The 19725-nt window shown below is 42.1% G+C and overlaps 1 protein-coding gene across 1 annotated transcript in view; it reads right to left on the minus strand.

Moving 5' to 3' along the window:
* Positions 1–1318: 1318 nt before the first annotated feature.
* Positions 1319–19725, minus strand: part of DEPDC7 (DEP domain containing 7) — a 38099-nt gene continuing 19692 nt past the window's right edge. Inside the window, exons 3-9 of the mRNA XM_089675883.1 lie at positions 17672–17799; positions 14282–14468; positions 13198–13415; positions 8673–8815; positions 7164–7289; positions 5485–5563; positions 1319–1633 (exon numbers count right to left, since the gene is read on the minus strand). Of these exons, the coding sequence (XP_089532009.1) occupies positions 1419–1633; positions 5485–5563; positions 7164–7289; positions 8673–8815; positions 13198–13415; positions 14282–14468; positions 17672–17799 (1096 nt within the window). The 3' untranslated portion in view covers positions 1319–1418. The remainder of the gene's footprint in view (positions 1634–5484; positions 5564–7163; positions 7290–8672; positions 8816–13197; positions 13416–14281; positions 14469–17671; positions 17800–19725) is intronic.

Raw genomic sequence — 19725 nt, forward strand, 5'->3', positions numbered from 1 at the left:
CTTCTTGAACATGTTCTGTCCACCTGGTTTACAATGCCAAGATTTCAACAAAATATTCAGAAGCACAAATTGTATTACCAGACCTAGACATTTGATCAACTCACAGAAGCTGTATAGTTTACAGCTGGAGGACCTCTGGGAAAATTGCCAACTGACCTTCTGTACCTTAAACTTGAAGTACAGCCAAAGCTCTTTTGGCTGTACTTCTCCTGTGGATCACAAGAGTGCAGTTTGTTCTGCACTGCTGTGACCTGTGTTTAGCTGACAGCAGGCTGAAACTGGGGAAAAGATCCCAATTTAAACATCGGATCCACCCCAGTTTGGAGCAGCACCTGGATCGGCAATCTGCTGAGAGCCTGAGCCAGCTATTCCCACCCACTCCATAGCCCAGCAGTTTAGTGAGCACGGGGGGGGGGGGGGGGGGGGGACTGACAGTCACCGCTCTCTGCTCAGAGCAGCTGTGAGAACTCAGCGGTCATGTGATCACAGAGTTCTCACTTTTTGCCAGCAACGGACAGATGCTGCATCCACCTAGGTAAGTATAATTTGGGGGGGAATGTGTCCTTTAACTCTACAATAGTGAAGCATGCAAAATGGCCAAAGAACTTCAAGGACAGCCCTGGAATGCCCCATACAAACCTACTCTTGCAAGAGTGGGCATTAGTACAGAAATCCTATTATGCTAAAATAAGACACTAGATAGATGAAAGTTCAGACAAATGAGCTTGAATGACATTTAAATCCATGGACCTTAATGACTTGCCCAACCCTTGCGGCTATAACAGCCTCCACTCTTCTGGGTAGACTTTCAACAAGATTTTGGAGTGTATCTGAAAATTCATTAATCTTCAACCAAAAGTGAAATTATAAAAATTAGCTACCAATGCTGGACAAGACCTTTCTTGCAGTAGGCCTTTCAATCAATCCAAAATTTGTTCAGTAGGGTTCAGGTCAGGACACAACCGGTCCCATTCACAAAGCACAGCATGACTCGTGCATGTGCAGTCGGCACCCGGTTGTGAAGCCGAAAGCTGCACAGGCACCTGCCCACAGTTAGGATGCCAGCACTGGGAACCCGGAGGCTAGTGAAGAACTAGCCTAGGTGAGGATGGTGATGGATCCTGGGACATGTATGGGTCCATTCATTAAAAGTCATGGGCTATGGGATTTTTTTTTTTTTTTTTTTTTTTTATTAAACAGACAACCTCCATCAAGCAAACTAGGTGTTTAGGACATCACCTGTGCACTCTGCTCAGGTACCTTTATGTGCAGTCTGATTCATCCCTATGTGTGTTCATGCCATTTACATGCCACCAAATTTAAAAAAAAAAAGCTTTTCTTTTATTAATGTGCAAAATAGACATTCATATACAATATGGACACTTGACATTTACATGTTATTACATATTTACAATATATTATTTATACACCGTGCTGACTCTGTCACCAAAGAACTGGATGAATATTTCTGGGTGACTTTTGTAGAACTGACCCAGAAGACGCTTCTTTTCTTTAGGGGACAGCTTAGTGTTCTCATATATAGTTTTCAACAAAGTCCACAGTTCTGTCCGTGTTGTTTTTTGTGTGGCAGAATCAAATTCGCTCTTCTCCATTCTTTGGCAAAAGGCATAACCTGAGAACAAAAAGACAAAAATTACATTTCAAAAAAATGTCACCACCAGCAGCTTTGTTCCTTTAGCCTGAATAATCACAATCCCGCATCTCTGCTCAACAAGCCTTTCTCTGTATTGCTTCTGCATCTTACACCAAGAGAAAAGTGTACTTGAAACTGCTATATAGAAGCAAGATATACACATTTAGCTCTCATTCACACCAATGCGATTTGTCATGCTATTTGACAGTTCAAATGGACAGCCTGTGGAACCATTCAAATCAGTGCAACCCCGACTTGCCGATTTTGAACAAGGTTTATGCACTAATTTTGGCGATTTCATGTGCAACCTGCATTGACATCTGTGCATGAAGTACCACAGATGTAGGCATGCCGCACATGAAATTGCACTGACAAGCAGCTTTGAAATCAAAACAGGGCTTAGGCTGCTTGTGTGCATTAAGCCCCGGTTCACACCAGAGCAGCTTTGAAACTTATCTACTTTGTGCAACATCAAAGCTCACTATTCAGTGCTACTTCATTGCGCCTTGCTGACACACTGCACTTCATTTCAACTAGCATTGACATCTGTTAAAATGACACAAATAATGCATTAACCTTTTTCAAAGTTGCTGTGACTGGAGTCACACAGATTTGCACGGTTCTAATGCCTCTAATGGGGTGCAACTTGTCATATGACTTTAAAAACTCTTAAGTCATGTAACAAGTTGCACTGGTGTGAACCATGGCTAAATGATTTCTGATCTCTCCATCCCCTGACTTCATTGCCACATTTTATTATTTTAGTGGTGAATACAGCAAGTGTTGAACCGATAACAGTATCTGTGCCAATACTAAGCATTTACAGAAGTAAAAATGTACTCCTGCAAATGCTCAAATACTGAAAACAGATACTTCACACCAATGCAATTTGTCATGTGATTTGACAGTTCAAATGAACAGCCTGTGGAACTGTTCAATCAGTGCAATGCCAACTGGCTCTGATTTTGAAAAAAGTTCATGCACTATTTTTGGCGATTCCATTGCAACTCGCATCCACTTCTGTGGAAACAAAATGTAGCAAGCCACAATGAAATTGGGAGGTCCAAATCACACCAATCTGTAGCTTTGAAATCGCACTTACAGTGCAATTTGGACTAACTTCATTTAACAGAAGTCAACGCAAGTCGCAACAAAATCTCAGATGGCTTGCAACTCGTCATGCGATTTTGAACTGTCAAATTGCATGACAAGCTGCACGGTGTAAACTATAAAAAGAAAAAAAAAATTAATCCAATGGCAAAATAGGTATTAACAGGCTATCTGCAAATACTTGAGAAAGTATCAGTACTACTACTCTGCCTTAAGCAGGTATTGGTGCACCCCTAACAGCAAGAAAGCCAGTTATGTCCCTGGATTAGTCTTCACTTCCTGCTCTGGAAATGCAACAGGAAGTGAAAAGAAAGTCAAGATTTTGTAAAATTTAGTTTCCCAACACTATTATCTTTCAAAACTGCCTCCAGGACAAAAAAGGTCAATCACTCAACTGGGAATACAGAGTGTATACATATATACACACAATAATAGCAGTGTGTTGAAAAAAGTGAATAAAGCTCAAAATCCTTCTAATAGCTTTTATTTCCATACACACAAATGCATTGGGAACACGACACATTCTATTCCAAATAGAAACATGAAGAAAAATAAAGCAAATTTGTGTTCCTCTAAAACAATTTAGGAAAAGTGATTAGACTGTTCAAAAAAATAGCAGTGTTTGTATTCTTCTTTACAAACTCAAACATTCACTATATAAACTGAAAAATGTTTGAAGATTTTGCTTTCCTTTGAATCATTTAATATTTAGCTGTATAAGCACTGTTTCTGAGAACTGCTGTACATCTGTGTTGCATGGAGTCAACCAACTTGCCTCAAACTGCATTTTTGATGTCAGCCCACAAGTTTTCTATTGGATTAAGAGCCGGGGATTGGGCTGGCCACTCCATAACGTCAATCTTGTTGGTCTGGAACCAAGATGTTGCACGTTTACTGGTGTGTTTGGGGTCGTTGTCTTGTTGGAACACCCATTTCAAGGGCATTTCCTCTTCAGCATAAGGCAGCATGACCTCTTCAAGTATTCTGATGTATTCAAACTGATCCATGATCCCTGGTATGCGATAAATAGGCCCAACACCGTAGTATGAGGAACATCCCCATATCATGATGCTTGCACTACCATGCTTCACTGTCTTCACAGTGTACTGTGGCTTGAATTCAGTGTTTGGGGGTCGTCTGACAAACTGTCTCCGGCCACTAGACTCAAAAAGAACAATCTTACTTTCATCAGTCCACAAAATGTTGCGCCATTTCTCTTTAGACCAGTCAATGTGCTCTTTGGCAAATTGTAACCTCTTCAGCACATGTCTTTTTCAACAGTGGGACTTTGCGGGGGCTTCTTGCAGATAGCTTGGCTTCACATAGGCGTCTAATTGTAACAGTACTCACAGGGAACTTTACACCTTCTTTCATCTTCCTGGAGCTGATTGTTGGCCGAGTCCTTGCCATTTTGGCTATTCTATCCATTGGAATGGTAGTTTTTCGCTTTCTTCCACATCTTTCAGGTTTTGGTTGCCATTTTAAAGCATTTGCGATCATTTTAGCTGAGCAGCCTGTCATTTTCTGCACTTCTTTATATGTTTTCCCCTCTCCAATCAACTTATTAATCAAGGTACGCTGTTCTTCTGAACAATGTGTGGAACGACCCCTTTTCCTCAGAATTTCAGAGAGAAATGCACTGTAACCAGCATGTACAACATTTGCTGCCTTCCTTCCTTAAATAAGGGCAATAATTGCCACCTGTTTTTCAAAGAATGAATGACCTCACTAATAGAACTCCACACTGCTTTTATTTTGAACATGCCCCTTTCAATTAGTGATTCAATTACACAGAATCAGTAGCATGCATGTCATGACTGTTGGATTTCTATTACTCTACTATACCTGCTAGCAAATTATTTGCCATGTAGAAAGATCTCTACCAAAAACAGTGATTGATCAGGTTAGTGATGTCTGCCCGCTATTATTTTGAGCGCACACACACACACACACACACACACACACACACACACACACACTAATTTCCCCATCCAGAAAAGTTGTGTGTATACAGCAACTAACATAAGTCTGTATGTGGATTATAAAAAGGAGAAAATGTAATGTGTTTGCTGCAATCCCTCAACCCTCCCCAGCATATTTTGCTTTCCTTCCCTCCTCCGCAACTCCATTAAGCCAAAAGGAAATAGCCAGCAAATCCAAGTTTAGAGAAGCATGTGACCGTATTGGCTTGAACTGTGCTGTCACAAGGCAAATCCATAGCCCTGTGTAAGCTAGGACTCCAACTCCACTCCTGCATGGCTTTGCTTTCACTTTGAACTGAACCGACTGGCTGGAGAGAAAAAAGAAAGCAGGTATGCGTCTTTGGAGGATCTCCATTAAGGTGAACCTGTTGCTTTATCCTGCATGGGCATATTAACGTCACGTGTTCCTTTCTGCAAGAATGAAGGTCGATTTCTATTAAAGAGAACCAGTCAAGCAAACACATGGGAGGCAATCATCTGCAGTGATCTAAAACAATTACAAAAACCAAGAAAGTGCTGCAAGCCACAACGGACAAATGCTTGTTTCTGGGCATTTCACAGGCTGCAGTTTCTGGAATATCACACCATCCATAGGACTAGGAAATGCAGTTATGTATAGGGCCCAATCATTGTTCAAAAGGCATTATTTTTTTTTTTTAAAGTACCCATATGTTAGAACCATGTGAACAATCACCAGAAAAACATTTGGCTGGAAAAGGACATTTGTGATATATCTACCTGTGTCTTTGTCTGGATCTCTTCCCTGCTGTATAGCCACCAGCTTATCGCTGACCATTTTGTGCAAACTTCCAGGAATCTAACAAAAAAATAAATTAAAATTACATAAGCCTAGAATGTTGCATTACTATTTCCATCTGCAGCTCTGGTGTGCCAACCATCAGACTGACTATTTTATTACAACTGTGGTTTGGGACCAAATGGAAAACAAAAAATTGTAGTGATGGACCAATTGGAAGGCTCCATGTGTTCAAAAAACTAATATTTGTGCAGGTAAAGTCTTGTGCACACAGGACATCAAAAACAAAAAACTTTTACAGGAGTTAGAGGGACATTTATTAGGTATAAAAAAGTCAAATGTACCCATGCACAAATCTGCATTTACAGGCAGGAGAATTTAGAGACAAAAAAGAAATTCACCACGAGCGCCCTTCAGGAGAGAAGAGTTTTGGGGTGGGGGAAGCGCCAAATCACGCATTAAGGCCATCATGTTTATGCACGTTCATGCATTAATTTCAATAGCCAGAATCAATATTCTGGCCACGTGCACAGCAAAAACAGCTTTTGGAACTTTTATCCAGTTGATTTTTCCCTCCCATGGAGCAAAGGCATCTATGGGAGCAAAAAAACAAAAAACGTGTGTGCATGAGGTCTTAGCAACTGAGATCCATCACTTGCCAAATTCCCTGGGAGATTAACTTTTTCAGCATCATAAAGCACTTGGAAACAAAACGATTCTCTCAAGTCTTCCTAAATGTAGCCCATCTAGAAACTGCACCTCAACCCTTGTAAGACCCTCTTGCAGGGTTTTACCATTGACCACCCGTTTTCCTCCCCCACCCTCTGCCAACAAGCCCTATAGCCAGTGGTGTATTTTGGTTTTGGGCTGCCCTAGGCAAGACTAAAATCCCCACCGCCCCCCCACCATCTAAGTTTGTCCCACCCTTACTATTTAAGATCCACCCCTTAATCTAAACTCCACTCCCTCCTTTAGGCTCCACCTCTGCAGAGGGTGCTATTATTTATAGTGGGGAGGGGGTTATTGATTATGATGGAGAGGCAGGGAGGAGGGGGGTATTTGGGGTTTGGGAACCGCACAACTGCCAATCACTGCCCTGCCCCACAAAACCCAGCAGACCCCCCCCCAGAAATTCTGCAGCAGCTGAAACACCCAGGGAAAGTTGTCGGGGGGGGGGGGGAAGAGAAGGGGGAACATGGCTCAGGGCATGACACCTTAGCACTGGGACACAGTCACTGGACAGAGAAGAATACCACGCAGCCGCCCTGGGGAGGGGAACAGCAGGAAGAGACTGCAACTGAGCTAAGGGGGCACTATGCGGGGATACTTAACCACTGCTGTAGCGCCTGACAATATTTATGCGTGTAGTGTACACCCTGCACCCATGGATGATATTCCAGTTGCCTGGGGGAGGAGCTGCCGCCCCCCCCCCCCCCCAAAAAAAAAAAAAAAAAAAAAAAAAGACCCACTGAAGGCACCTTGTTTGCCCTGCAGCAGATATGCCCCTGCCTACAGCCACTGTTTTTTGACCAAGATCAAAATGGAAGCTGACCCAAATCAAAGAATTCTTCATCCAATAAAATCTTCTTTGAATGATTATGGTACTTGGTACCGTGTCACAGAATAAGTTCACATTATCCAAACATATCAACCTAGTTACCTTGAACACATCCTTGTGGTGGTCCAGCAGGAAAAGCACCAGCAAGTCAGACTTTCCCTTGGACAGATTCTTGTGGTCGACAATGGCGCGAGAGAACTTTCTCTTTACAGTCATTCGGTTTTCACTCTGAAAAAAAAACCCAAAACAGTTATTTGAAAGAATCACCCCCTCGGCACAACAGTCTTCCTCAGCATTGCTCACATTTTACGACAGACAGAAACACAAATAGTTTGGTTTGAAATTCAGAATACTTTGCTTCTTCTGAGCAGTTCTCATATTTCCATTGCCTTTAGGCTGCATTTATTTTACTTTTAAATTTAAAAAGGAGGATCAAAGTCTACACTCATGCAAGATTATTCTATATCGTTTCCACTCAACCCTAGCGACTCCAGGCAAGTATAGAAGAGTACATCTTAAAGCACAACTGCTGAAAAAAACAGCTGGATTAAAAAGGGAGCCATTTTACCTGTCATAAGATTTTTCGCTTCTATTCCTGACCATCCAGTCTGTCACACAGCACAGCTGTCTAGCAGGACAGACCTAATTTTTCTCTACTTCCGTAACACATATAGGTCTGGTTCCTCCTCCAGTCTAACTGGAAAGTTAGAGGAGACTGATGAGCTTATATGTCATTCTGCCCTCTCCTCCTAACAGCATGCCCCTTTTAATGCACATGTACTGCTGCACAACTGACTGGTTCCTTGTGCCACTTTTCCTCCCTTGCCCAATCTGAGCTCTGCTGTAAAGGAATTTATGAGGCTAATATTAAGCCAAAGTTTAGACACTTGCAATGCTTATTTATAAAAAACACATTGAATGATGAATGTACACATGTACATAAAATGCTGTATTCAAGTCTACACTGCATCATTTTCAATGACTGCAGACAGGTGGTCAATCTGTGCCTGCGTTGCCATGTGAAAGCCATTCAGGGTGCCCAACGGGGTGATGTAATCAAAAAAGTGAATGCCCATATAGCTGCTCATTCACATCTCAACTCATATGAAGTAAATTTTTATTGTCCAGATGAGTGGGGACAAACTGACTTTACGCAGATCTTTCTGCCAGCAAGATCCTGCATAAACTTTCAGCACCCATGTGCACAAGCACTTAAAAATTAATGAAGTGTTATTTTCTGTTTGGAGATCAGCTTTAATCATTATTCATTTGTTTTTAGAATGGAGGGGGGGAACCCGCACCACATAAAAGTCAACCCCTTCCCACCAACACCTCCCGGCCCTTTATGAGCTTCTAAATACCAGGAGGCAGAGGTGGACTTTCAAGGTCATGTGACCGCTGTGATTTGTGATCACACAATCAGAAAGCTCCCGATCGCAAGTTTGCATCGGAAGCTTACCAATCCCTGCCGGCCACCGTGCTGGGCTGCCAGGGGTAGTGCTTTCATAAAATGGCTCAAAAAAGTTGGGTGCTAGCTGCAATTTCTCACACTGACTTTTCTAAGAAGAAACCTGCTTCTTACAACTTTTCACATCCACCCAAAGCCGGTACCTCTTCTTGAAGTCTAAACTCTGAGGGCTCTGCAGCAATGGCCATGAAATAGAGCAGACGTCTGAACTCCTCCCGGCTGTGAGAATCCAGGAGCTTCAAACACAACTGTGTGGCTTCCAGCGCTTGTTCCATCTTTCCATTAACTGAAAAAGTACAAAATGGAGTTTAATGAAACTCAGGAAGATCAGAAAAGCAAGCGTAATAGAAACTAGCTAGATCAAAGAGGTGCAAATACTTGAAGGTAAACTGCAAAAGCTTACCTTCAGTATTTCACAGGTGTACAGGTTCCTCTACTGTACTGAAATGGCTCTAGAACCCACCTCTGAGAACATCCAATATCTAGTCTTTCCTACTCAGCCTTCCACTCCCTGGCTCACCCTTTCTACTCATTGGATCTCAATTTTTAAATTATGAAGTCTCAGCATCACATCCACATTAACTAAAATGATCTGCATGCAAAATGAAGCCTGCCTAGGAATATTCACTGCTGAAGACCCACATCCAACCAAAGCTCCAATCAAAAGCGCAAACCAGAAGGGTTTTTTCCTACCTCTAGATATTGAGCTTAAAATATGCCTCTAATCATCCTAATGTGCATGGAGACATAGGATAACACTGAGCTGCTTTTACAGGCAAAGAAACTCCGGTAGAAGTAGCAACTTCAACCAGTGTGCATGGAGCCTTATACTTGTCCAACTCCCCAAAAGTCAGCTCACTGCTTGTATTAGAGCGGAGAGCTCATGAGAGGTAGGGCGAGTGATTTTTTTCAGAAGACCATGAACAGCTTTTCGCTGATCTCTCCCACCAGCCATTGCATAGGAAAGCTGAGACCTGGTGAGGACATCACTGGGTCTAAAACCAGGTATATAGTAGAAATTGGTTTATTTAAGCTAAGCATGTTGGTGAAGGGAAGGAGGGTGAAGGGCAAAATAGAAGCAGATCAGCTTCAAAAGGAAACCTGAAGACTTACATTTTGAAAGTAACCTATCCTTTTGAGAATATTCATACAAAATGTCATGATGGTATGTCTTTGCAAGTACAGGGATGAAGAATTCTAAAACCTGACACTCGCAGCATGCTAGTGCCAGGTACTGAAGCCAAACAACTGGGCAACTAGCATTTTCAGATTTCCAACAATGGCCACAAAGTCATCCCCCATACTTGTCTCATGACAGGAAGTCTTTGAAGGAAACCAAACAGGAAAAAATATGGAGTGTATGGACCACTCTGAAAATGAAAGTTGTTGGCTGCTTCTGGCATGGATACTACGAAACATTGACTGAACAAGCATGTTATGAAGTCAGAATTACTGGTAAGCATACTTGTTCCAAGCCACTGACCTAAAGGTCCAAAGCCATTGGATTACCATGGCAGCCAGAAAACCAGTATATTAAAAGGGATCAGTGGCAGCCTCCTTCCCAAAAAGCACTTTCTAATTGTGCCAATTCTGATTTTGAAAATGCTAGCTTCCTTGCTGTGATGCTGATCCAGTGACTTTTCTGTGCTTTCCAAACAGTCAGCAATGGTAGCCTTCACACCTCAATAGATTTCTTTTAAGTATAGTTAATGCAGCTAGGTTATTTTTGACTAAAAGGCACGAATGTCTGTTAGTTGGTGGCAGTTTCTGCATTTTTCATTTTGCTCAACACAGAAAATCAACTGAGCATTCATAAACATTAAAAAATGAAATGACAGAAAACAGCACGCCAGGATCAAACGTGTTACATCATGTAGACCAATCATTTAAGACTCCATGCTCATCCTTCAGATCTACCATACAAGGCAGATGGCTTGAGAACCGAGAATGTGACAAACCCCAGAGCTGTTAGTTTTACAAACTGGGAAGGAACTTTTCTTTATCTCAGGTCAACGTCACCGTAAAGTGTTGCTTGGTTGAAATCCACATGAGCAACTGTCAGCCTTTTACGAAAGCAACAGCCTAGCTAAACTAGTTAGGCTGTTAAGTCATCATGGTAGACTGCACGCCTTCCCTGCCTCCCCTTCCCCCATAGTTCTCTATGCAAGATAGAAAGAATATGGCTACAAAGCTAACCACCATTTAATGGAAGTCCACAGCACACTATTCATAGAGACCCACACATCCATCAGGGGCATGTGTTTGGATGCAGTGATAAAAAAACAATGGCGAACTGTTTCCACATAGCAGATCCCACTTTGCCAAGTAATACTCCGTAAGGCATGGACAGTGCATCTGGCCAGACATCTAATGTCTATGGGTTTATTAAAACAAAAACCAGACAATTGAAGGAGTTGCCATTACTTAAAAAAAAAAAAAAAAAAAAAAAAAAAAAAGGAAATAAATGTGGGTCTGGCTGTGATCCCACCTCTGGCTTCACTACCCAAGGAGTTGACCTATATTTATCATACCAACAGCAGAACAGCTCAGCCTGGTTGATAGTCCTACCAAGTTAGTTACTTTTAAAGCTAGTCTGCTAGAATAGCCATGATTATAAAAAGAACACTAATGTTGATCCAGGGAGATACGATTGCCTTTTGGGGATCTGGAATTAAATTTCTTCCCTGTTGCAGCACATTGGACCATGTATTATAAAAGGGTTTTGTCTTCTGGATCAGCTCCAAAGTTTGGGTTCAAAAGAATGCAAAGTGTTTTTATTTCTTGTCTTTTGGTTGAACAGTACAGAGCCTTCTCTCCATTCAGCTATACAACATGTCGAATCCACTAAATATTGCCATAATTACGGGTGAAAGAAGTGGAAATGTACTGAAAGTTGGCTGTCTGAAGTGACAACATCCTACAATTAGTCACTGAAGCCATTCAAGCACTAGAGTACATAAATTGTTTGCTCAACACCTCTACAGAACTGAAGCACTTTATCTGCAAGTTAACTTGGTCTTATCTCACGTTCTCTTGTAACTTATTTAAACAGCTTGTCATTTGCTATTAAATAGTTTGGTAACCATGTTCTGGATAATGCACTTTAAACTCTCTGAAGCATCCCCTGAGGTATAAGCGTACATGCTAAAAAAGGGAATTAGTGCTTTCAAAGTGGATCTGAAAATGCCAAAATCTTGCTTAAGTGTCAAGTCCTAAATCTGACCAGTCAAGAGCTTGGTTGAGGCACACCCCACCACAAATGCTTAGTCAGCCAAAGGTCAGGTATTGATGTAGGATGAGCAAACCTAACTTGCAATTTGCGTTCCAGTTCATCCCAAAGGTGTTCAGTAAACTTGAAGTCACAGAGTTCTGTGCAATCCACTCTAGTTCTCCACCATAAAGACTTTATGAATGTGGCTTTGTACCCGCCAATGGAATCAAACTCAACATGGTCTTGGAATAGATTGTCCAGGTTCATAGGTGATGGTCAGGTAACCTGATTTTGCCCATAAAGTTTATGGCTGTTCGCAAAGTTATTCCAGATACTGGTCGTAATCATTGTTGACCACCATCTTTCATAACATCTGTGGTGTCAGGCTTAGTTTACTAGCCGACAGACCAGAAGATTGTTTACCTCTGATGCCCAGAAGTCAAGAGGTTACCTGTAAAACACACCTGTATAGCTTAGCTTGTATTTTGTGGGCCACATGTGCCTCTGCAAGTCGTCCTATCCAGCCCCAGCTGTTCCCCAGTTAAAGGAAGAGTTCATCTTTGGGTACATGTAATAAGCTCCCAATGCTGTAGCCGCTGCCCAATTTTCCCACCACCCACCCTGTGAAAGCAGTACTGGGAGACTTCCGCACTAGCTGGCACTTTTTATAAACAGTGCGGCTCTCCGCCCACACAGCCATGTTATTCATTCACATAGTTCTGTGAATTAATGAACTACAAGTACCGACATACTCTGCTGATGTCAGCTTGTAGTTCTCAATGAACTACCACGGCTTTGTGGAGTGTCGTGGTAGTTCATAGATTCTTCTTGTCAGTATCTGCTTGCCCATATGGAATGTATGATGACCAAGCAGATATACTGACAGGTCTGCAGGAACCCTGCATGGAACCAGTGAACTGTTGATCGCTGGTGCAATGTTTTACAGGTTCCTGCAGAAAAAAAAAATAAAAAAATTGTAATATATATATATATATATATATATAATTATTTTTTTTTTTTTTCGTCAAAAGGTGACCTTATCGTTACAACATTGCAGTTTGATACATTTGGAAAGAATATTGATTGGACCCTTTCCCGGGGATAAATGTATGTTGTATAATAAACATTTTAGTAAAGATTTCATCAAAGTGCTACAAAGCTTTTCCATAAAATAGTGTTAATCTGAAAATGTGTAACCCCCCCCCCCCCATGAAAAGGTCTCCTTCACCAGGTTTGTTCCAATGCTTTGTGACATGCTGAAGACAAACTGCCGTGTATTAACTCTAGCACCAATGTCTGTCCAAAGGACTTGTGCTAATGGGACAGCCTGTCCTCCTACAGTTAACAACAGATCTTGCCAATTGGGCTCATATGCACAAGGGATCTTAAAGTTGCAAACTCCAAGAAGGATTTTGTAATGTAAATACAGTTTCATGTCTTGGCTTCTAAACACTTACCTAAAAGCTCAGCAATGCCCGAGTGAATGTCAAAGAATGGGTTGGTAACAAGAGGAACCCTGTTCTGGCTGTAGTACTTGCTGATGGTCTCAAACAGCAGCAGTTTCCAGGACCTGTCTTTGTCAGGGCATTCAGGGAGATTTCGGCTCACATCCACAACAATCTGGTCCGGGAGGAACTCCAAACAGTCCACTGCTGCTGAAACCCATTCGTCCGCCCTGCCACAAAAAAATAAAAGCTTCATAAAAACCACAGCTGACTTGCATTTCTTGCTCAAAGCTTTAGGGAAACCTGTGCGTTTCTCTTTGCAGAGTAAAGCACTAGGTTTTACATTAGTGTGAGCATGGGAACACTTTAAAGACAGTGTTCCAAGAGTGGATGAGATGTTGTAGATCTGGTTCTGCTACTGTTCTGTCCTGCTTCATTGAAACACTGCCTAAAGCAAAAAAAAAAAAAAAAAAGGAACTGCAGTGCTGCAGGGACAATGAAACCACCACCCAAGACACTGACTTAAAGGATCATGGAGAAGCCAAGTTAAACATTTTTGGGATAGATCGGATTATGTAATGAATTTTAGTTGGCACCTGACCACAGGGTGGAACTTTCCATATACAAGGCAAGCTATAGAAAGAGCAAAAAATTTCCTTCAACCATGAGTTGCAGGAAAGAAATTCACTGGATTCCCCCATCAGCCACTGTTGACAGGGGAATCCCTCCTGCAAAGCCATTGTATTCTCCTGGTGGTGGGGGGGGGGGGAGAAGCCATCCCTAAAGGGGGAAAAAAAACCATGGATTATTGCTAGTGGCTATACCAGCTGCTAACAATAACCGCACGTAAAATGCACATGTAAAATACAGTGTACATTCAGCCTGCCCATACATGGTTCAATTTTCGGCCGAGAATCGAACAGTCTATGGCTGGCTTAAAGGAAAACCCATTTATCTCTACCATCGGTTACACTGGAAGAACAATCCCCAACCAAATCCCCTTCTTGCCCCCACCCAGAAATAGCAGCAATTTGTATAATAAACACTTTAGAATTGCTTTGATCAAAGAGTAGAAAAGAATGGTCTTGTCACTTACTGAGAGTCACTGAATGCCTTGAGGATTTCTCGGTCCAGATAGTGGGAAGCAATGAGTAGCTCTTCATTCTTTGTTGGCTGTGTTTTAGGCATGGCAGGAGTACCCTCCAATAAAGAGTCCAGAATTGGGAGGTCCACTAGCTGCAGTAGTCGGCGAATTGTTTGTTCCTGCCAGACTTCACTGAGAACTTAAACAAAAACCACACAAAAAAAAAAATGAATGCATGTTTGCGGTCAAGCAAATTTAAACCCAAGATCACCAATGCATATATTGCAGCTTACAACGTCTTGCATATGGAGGTGCATTAAATTTACTTTTTTCAGGCCAAGTATATTTTTTGCAAGTACAGGATATCTCCTATAGCATAGCTTGAAATTTGGTGGTGGTGGTGGTGGAGGGGGAAGGGTGTCCCCCAGGGCCGCCTTGCTGAGCAGGCTCGGAGCTCAGGCCGGATCTGTCATTGGCACTGGGAGCCGTCAGACTGCTCAATAGTTGAGCAAAGTGAAAGCAAAGGAAGGAGTGTGCTGTGCTCTCTGCCTCCCCCTAGAATGCAGTACCCGGCTCTGTGAGTGAACAACGAATCACTCCAACGTTTTGGGGGGGGGTGTTTGTGTCTGTATGTGCATTTATTTATCTCAGGTACTTGTATAGCACCATCACTTCACACACACACACACACACACACACACACACACACACACACACACACAGTACATTCACATCAGTCCCTAACCCTCAGGGACAAAATCTAAGGTCCCTAACTTACATTCATACATATACATACTAGGGCCAATTTAGACAGGAGCCAATTAACCTACCGTGGTGGGGATTCGAACCAATGACCCTAGTACTGCCAGGTGGAAATGCTAACCATTTAGCCACTGTGCCGCCCAACACATGTACAGGTGTGTGTATGTACATGTGTCTGTGCGTGTGTATTTACATGCCTGTGTGTATATATGTGTACATGTTTCTGTGTGTGTATGTACATGTCTGTGTGTGTACAGGTGTCTGTTGGTGTGAGTAACTCTTAAAGCCTGACTAGCAGCTCAGGACTTGAAATTTTAAGCCCTGGCCTATAGTTTCTGCCAAGATCCAGTTGTACTTGAAACGTTCAGTGCACTAAACTGATCTCAAATGATGTTTTCCCAGACATCTTCTGCTGACTACAACAACTCTCCTTACGTAATGAAGAGGTTTGGTTTGCAGTCAAGAGAAGAGCAGCCTAGGGTGACAATGCTGCTCCTCCACAGATACAGTAAGGAAGGAGAGTGTGGCCACCCGAGGACAAGGTAAGTGTGCTACTGGTTGGATCACTGGGTGAAAGGCACATCCTTAACTAGTTGCCGACCGCAGATAGCCAAATGACGGCTGCACTGCGGCCGGCCAGTTCTGGGAGGCCGTCATATGAAGTCCTCCTAGAACACGTTCTGCGCACCACCAGGGGCGTGCACCGGTGATCTCGGTGTCTTACTGACACAGCTGATCACATGATGTGCTAAAAGGCCAATCACTGCGGCCTTTTACTATGTGATCAGCTGTGTCCAATGACACGCTGATCACCGGGAAATGCAATTGCCAGTTCTCGGCTGCACTCTCAAGCTGTCAGAGCGTGAGGAAAGTACTGCCGAAAACCAGCAGTTATCAGCAGGGATCAGCACTGATCATCAGCCCACCAGTGTTGCCCACCCATGCCGCCCCCTATCAGTTTTCCCTATCAGTGCAGCCTCATCAACGCACATCAGTGAAGGAGAAAAATTACCTTTTTGCAAAATTTTATAATAGAAACAAAAAAACTTCCAAGTGTTTTGCTTTTGTTTTTAGCGTAAAAAACCCCCCCCCAAAAAAAAAAAAAAAAACCCAGTGGCAAATAAATACCACCAAAAGAAAGCTCTATTTGTGAGGAAAAAAAATATTAAAAAAATAAAAAATTTCATATGGGTACAATGTTGCATGACCGCGCAATTGTCACTGTTGCACTGACTGCGCAAAGTTGAAAATTGGCCTGGTAAGGAAGGGGGTACAAGTGCCCGGTAGGCAAGTGGTTAAAGAACAGTAATGCAGTCATCACATCCAAGAACTGATAAGCTGTAATATTTTGCATTTATTTTTGCGCTTTGACACACATCAAGGTACTAGTCTCTGCATGAAACTGTAGAAAAAATTATTAAAGCCTTTACTGGGTCTCTAGTACTTTTTAGAATGTTCCAACTTTAAAATGACCCACCATGGAATCACATGCACTGTAAAGCACTCCAAGATCTGATGGAAAGGTCTTGGTGGACTTGGGACAGTACATGTAGTGCTGCAGAACAAAAACATACAGAGTGTCATCTTCCATTTAAAAGCCCGTATGGTGTGCAGACTACAATCACCACCATTGTAATACAAAGGACCTTTTTAGAGATTTCCTTCCACAATCTTGAAGCCAAAAACTGACAGATAGTCAAGTGAAGTTACACATAAACCCTTCCTTTCATGGACTTACTAAGCTCGTCATTATACTTTATAATGAACGTGACAACAAGAACTGAACAATGCCATAAACTGTGCCTTGGTCAATAGAAGTGTTTGTTACTAGTCTGGCAGCAGATTTGCCCTGGAGGCAAATATTTCAGGTTTCTTAAATTCTTTATTAAGTGGGTACAGTAACCCAACGTAATCATTCAGTGCTTTAATCATTACAAGTAATCAGTCAAAGCATGCAATTTTAGTATTGATCAGATTTTTAACAATTACTCGTGGAGTTCTTGAAAACACTGAAAATGAAATTAAAGGTCACTTCTTACCTTCTTGGCAGAAAGTAGAATTGTAGAAAGACCATGTAAAAAAAAAAAAAATTAAATTTAAAGCACTATAAACCTTCCTACATGCACTTGGAGTTTGTTTTTACCTGCATAGGATGTACACTGCTCATGTAGTTTCAAGGTGTCATTTGTTGGCCTGTGTGCCGTTACTAGTAGACTAATCATTACATTCCGGTATCAGAAACGTGTTCAAACATGAGGTTTGGCTCAACCAAAACTAGCACAGCATTCAGAGAGCTTACCATGCTGGAAGAAGTGTGTTTTTAACATGTTAGCACTCCATTTGTGATGCAACACAAGGATTGGAAAGGCTGTGTGACCCAGGACAAGCTACCTGTCCCTTTAGTGAACAGAGACAAGCTAGGTGAATGAATACATGGGCATTGGGGAATTGATCTGCCGTGATAGAACTGCAGCCACAACATGCAAGGCCAACATTACAAGGGAAGGCAAAAGACACACACACACACACACACACACTATATAAATAAAGCCACTTTGTACAAAACTAAACATTTTTGGGCTACAGTTGGGCTTAAACATACGGCCCAAAGTATTGCTTCATCATCCCATACATTCTTACCTTTGGGAGGTAGGTCTATGGGCAGATTCATCTGTGTTGGGTCAGCAGGTGTCAGACTGAGGTTATCCCAGAGATCTTCCAGGCTCTGTGACTGCAGAGGAGCGGACGGGAACCTGGCCTGTTCATGCCTGCCAGTGACAGATTACAGGTTAGTCAATACAGCAAGGTCACACGGCATTTAAACATACACCGCATGAGAGCTAGTTGCTGGAAATGAACAGTATATTACAGTATTTATGACAGCTGCTATATTCCAGGCACCAAATCTTTCTGCAGGTTGGGCAATCAAAAAGGGTTTTTGTGTTAGTGAATCTATAGGGCTAGGCTAGAAGAAAATCTGGCTTTAACAAAATCAAAAACACTTCACAGCCCATCTCTGGTCATAAAATCAGATAAAAGTCTTACTTATGACGAGCATTAAAGTGGAACTAAATTCCAAAAGCAGAACTTCACCCAGAAAAGGACGTTGCACTTGTTTGCATCCTCCCCCCACATTTGGCACTTTTTCCTGGGGGGGGGGGGTACCTGGTTTTGGAAAGTACCCACTCCCAGTTAGATTGCCGGAGTGACTTTCGGCCCCTCCTTACCCCTGCAACCTTCAGGGACGCATCATGGGGCCTCAAAAGTCTGCAGGACCATTCACAAAAGCAGAGCGCAGCTTGTGCATGCGCAATAGGAAACCAGAAAGCTTCACCGCCAGTTTTCCTTCCCCAAGATGCCGGCGGTTGACTGAACTCAGATTGAAGAAGCAGCTCAGGTGAGAACATCGTTGGATCACTGGACAGGCAATGTCCTTACATTAAGAGTCAGCAGCTACAGTATTTTTAGCTGCCGACTTAATTTTTAATTTTTTTTGGGGGGGGGGGGGGGGGATTGACAGGAGCTCCACTTTAAAAAATTTAAAAGCCAAGCAGCCAGGCTCTTTATTGCAGAAGCCCAGGGAAAAATCACCCACCAATTTATCCTGTGCCTTCAATAATGAATACAGTTACTAGTGTGCTTATGTTGGCCCTGAACCAAACTGTCAAGGCATGGCTGGTGTCAAAGCTGATCATATATACAGCACAATAGCAACTACAGAACCAACAGAAGCCAAGATGGCAGCTTCACTGGCTGTTAAGGATAGGAGGGTTTAGTTCTGCTTTAAGTCCAATTCAAATAAAATGGGAAAGGCTCCAAGCAGTCCATTAAGTGCCAGATTTCCCAATCTATTTCTAGGGAGACAGGTGAAATGCTATAGGGATCACTTCCACTTTTTCCTCTAATAGGAAAAACCCAAATACAGCTTCCTACAAAAAACTACCACTCCTTGACAAGTAAAATATTTGAATGCAAATAGAAAAAACACAGCGCCCAGGACCAACTCACTAACACCCTCTTTAAGTGAAATGCCGCTGTGCACAGGTATAAAAACCAAAAAAAAAATTCTCAATATAAAACCAGTGCAAAACACACTAACTCACACCAATCAGTATAAGTGAGCAATAATAAACAAACATACTTTAGTATAAGCGTCAAAAAAAATATTAAAATTAAAAGTCCAGTGATACATACAAAAAAACAAAATTAAGAAAAAAATCAAGTGACCCATACAAAAATAAAAAGTCTAGTGACACATAAAAAAGAGAAAAAAAGTCCAGTGCCCCAAAGAACGTTTTCCTTTGATTGAAAATCTTCAATGCCTATAGTGATCCTTCCAAGTAAAATATTTGCTCTACAAACAAAGCAGAGGATGACCTTTACAAAAATGTGAGGGATGTACTCACTTCTGTGAGATACTGTATGAAAATTATGCAAATATTTGATTCTCTCTTTTCACAACACTGAAGAAATGACACTTTGCTACAATGTAAAGTAGTGAGTGTACAGGTTGTATAACAGTGTAAATTTGCTGACCCCCCCCCAAAATAACTCAACACACAACCATTAATGTCTAAACCGCTGGCAACAACAGTGAGTACACCCTTAAGTGACAATGTACAAATTGGGCCCAATTAGCCATTTTTCCTCCCCAGTGTCATGTGACTCGTTAGTGTTACAAAGTCTCCTGTGAA

The sequence above is a fragment of the Staurois parvus genome, unplaced genomic scaffold (genome assembly GCF_062004578.1).
Source record: "Staurois parvus isolate SC_StPar_1 unplaced genomic scaffold, SC_StPar_1.0 ptg000159l, whole genome shotgun sequence".
In the NCBI taxonomy this organism is placed as follows: Eukaryota; Metazoa; Chordata; class Amphibia; order Anura; family Ranidae; genus Staurois; species Staurois parvus.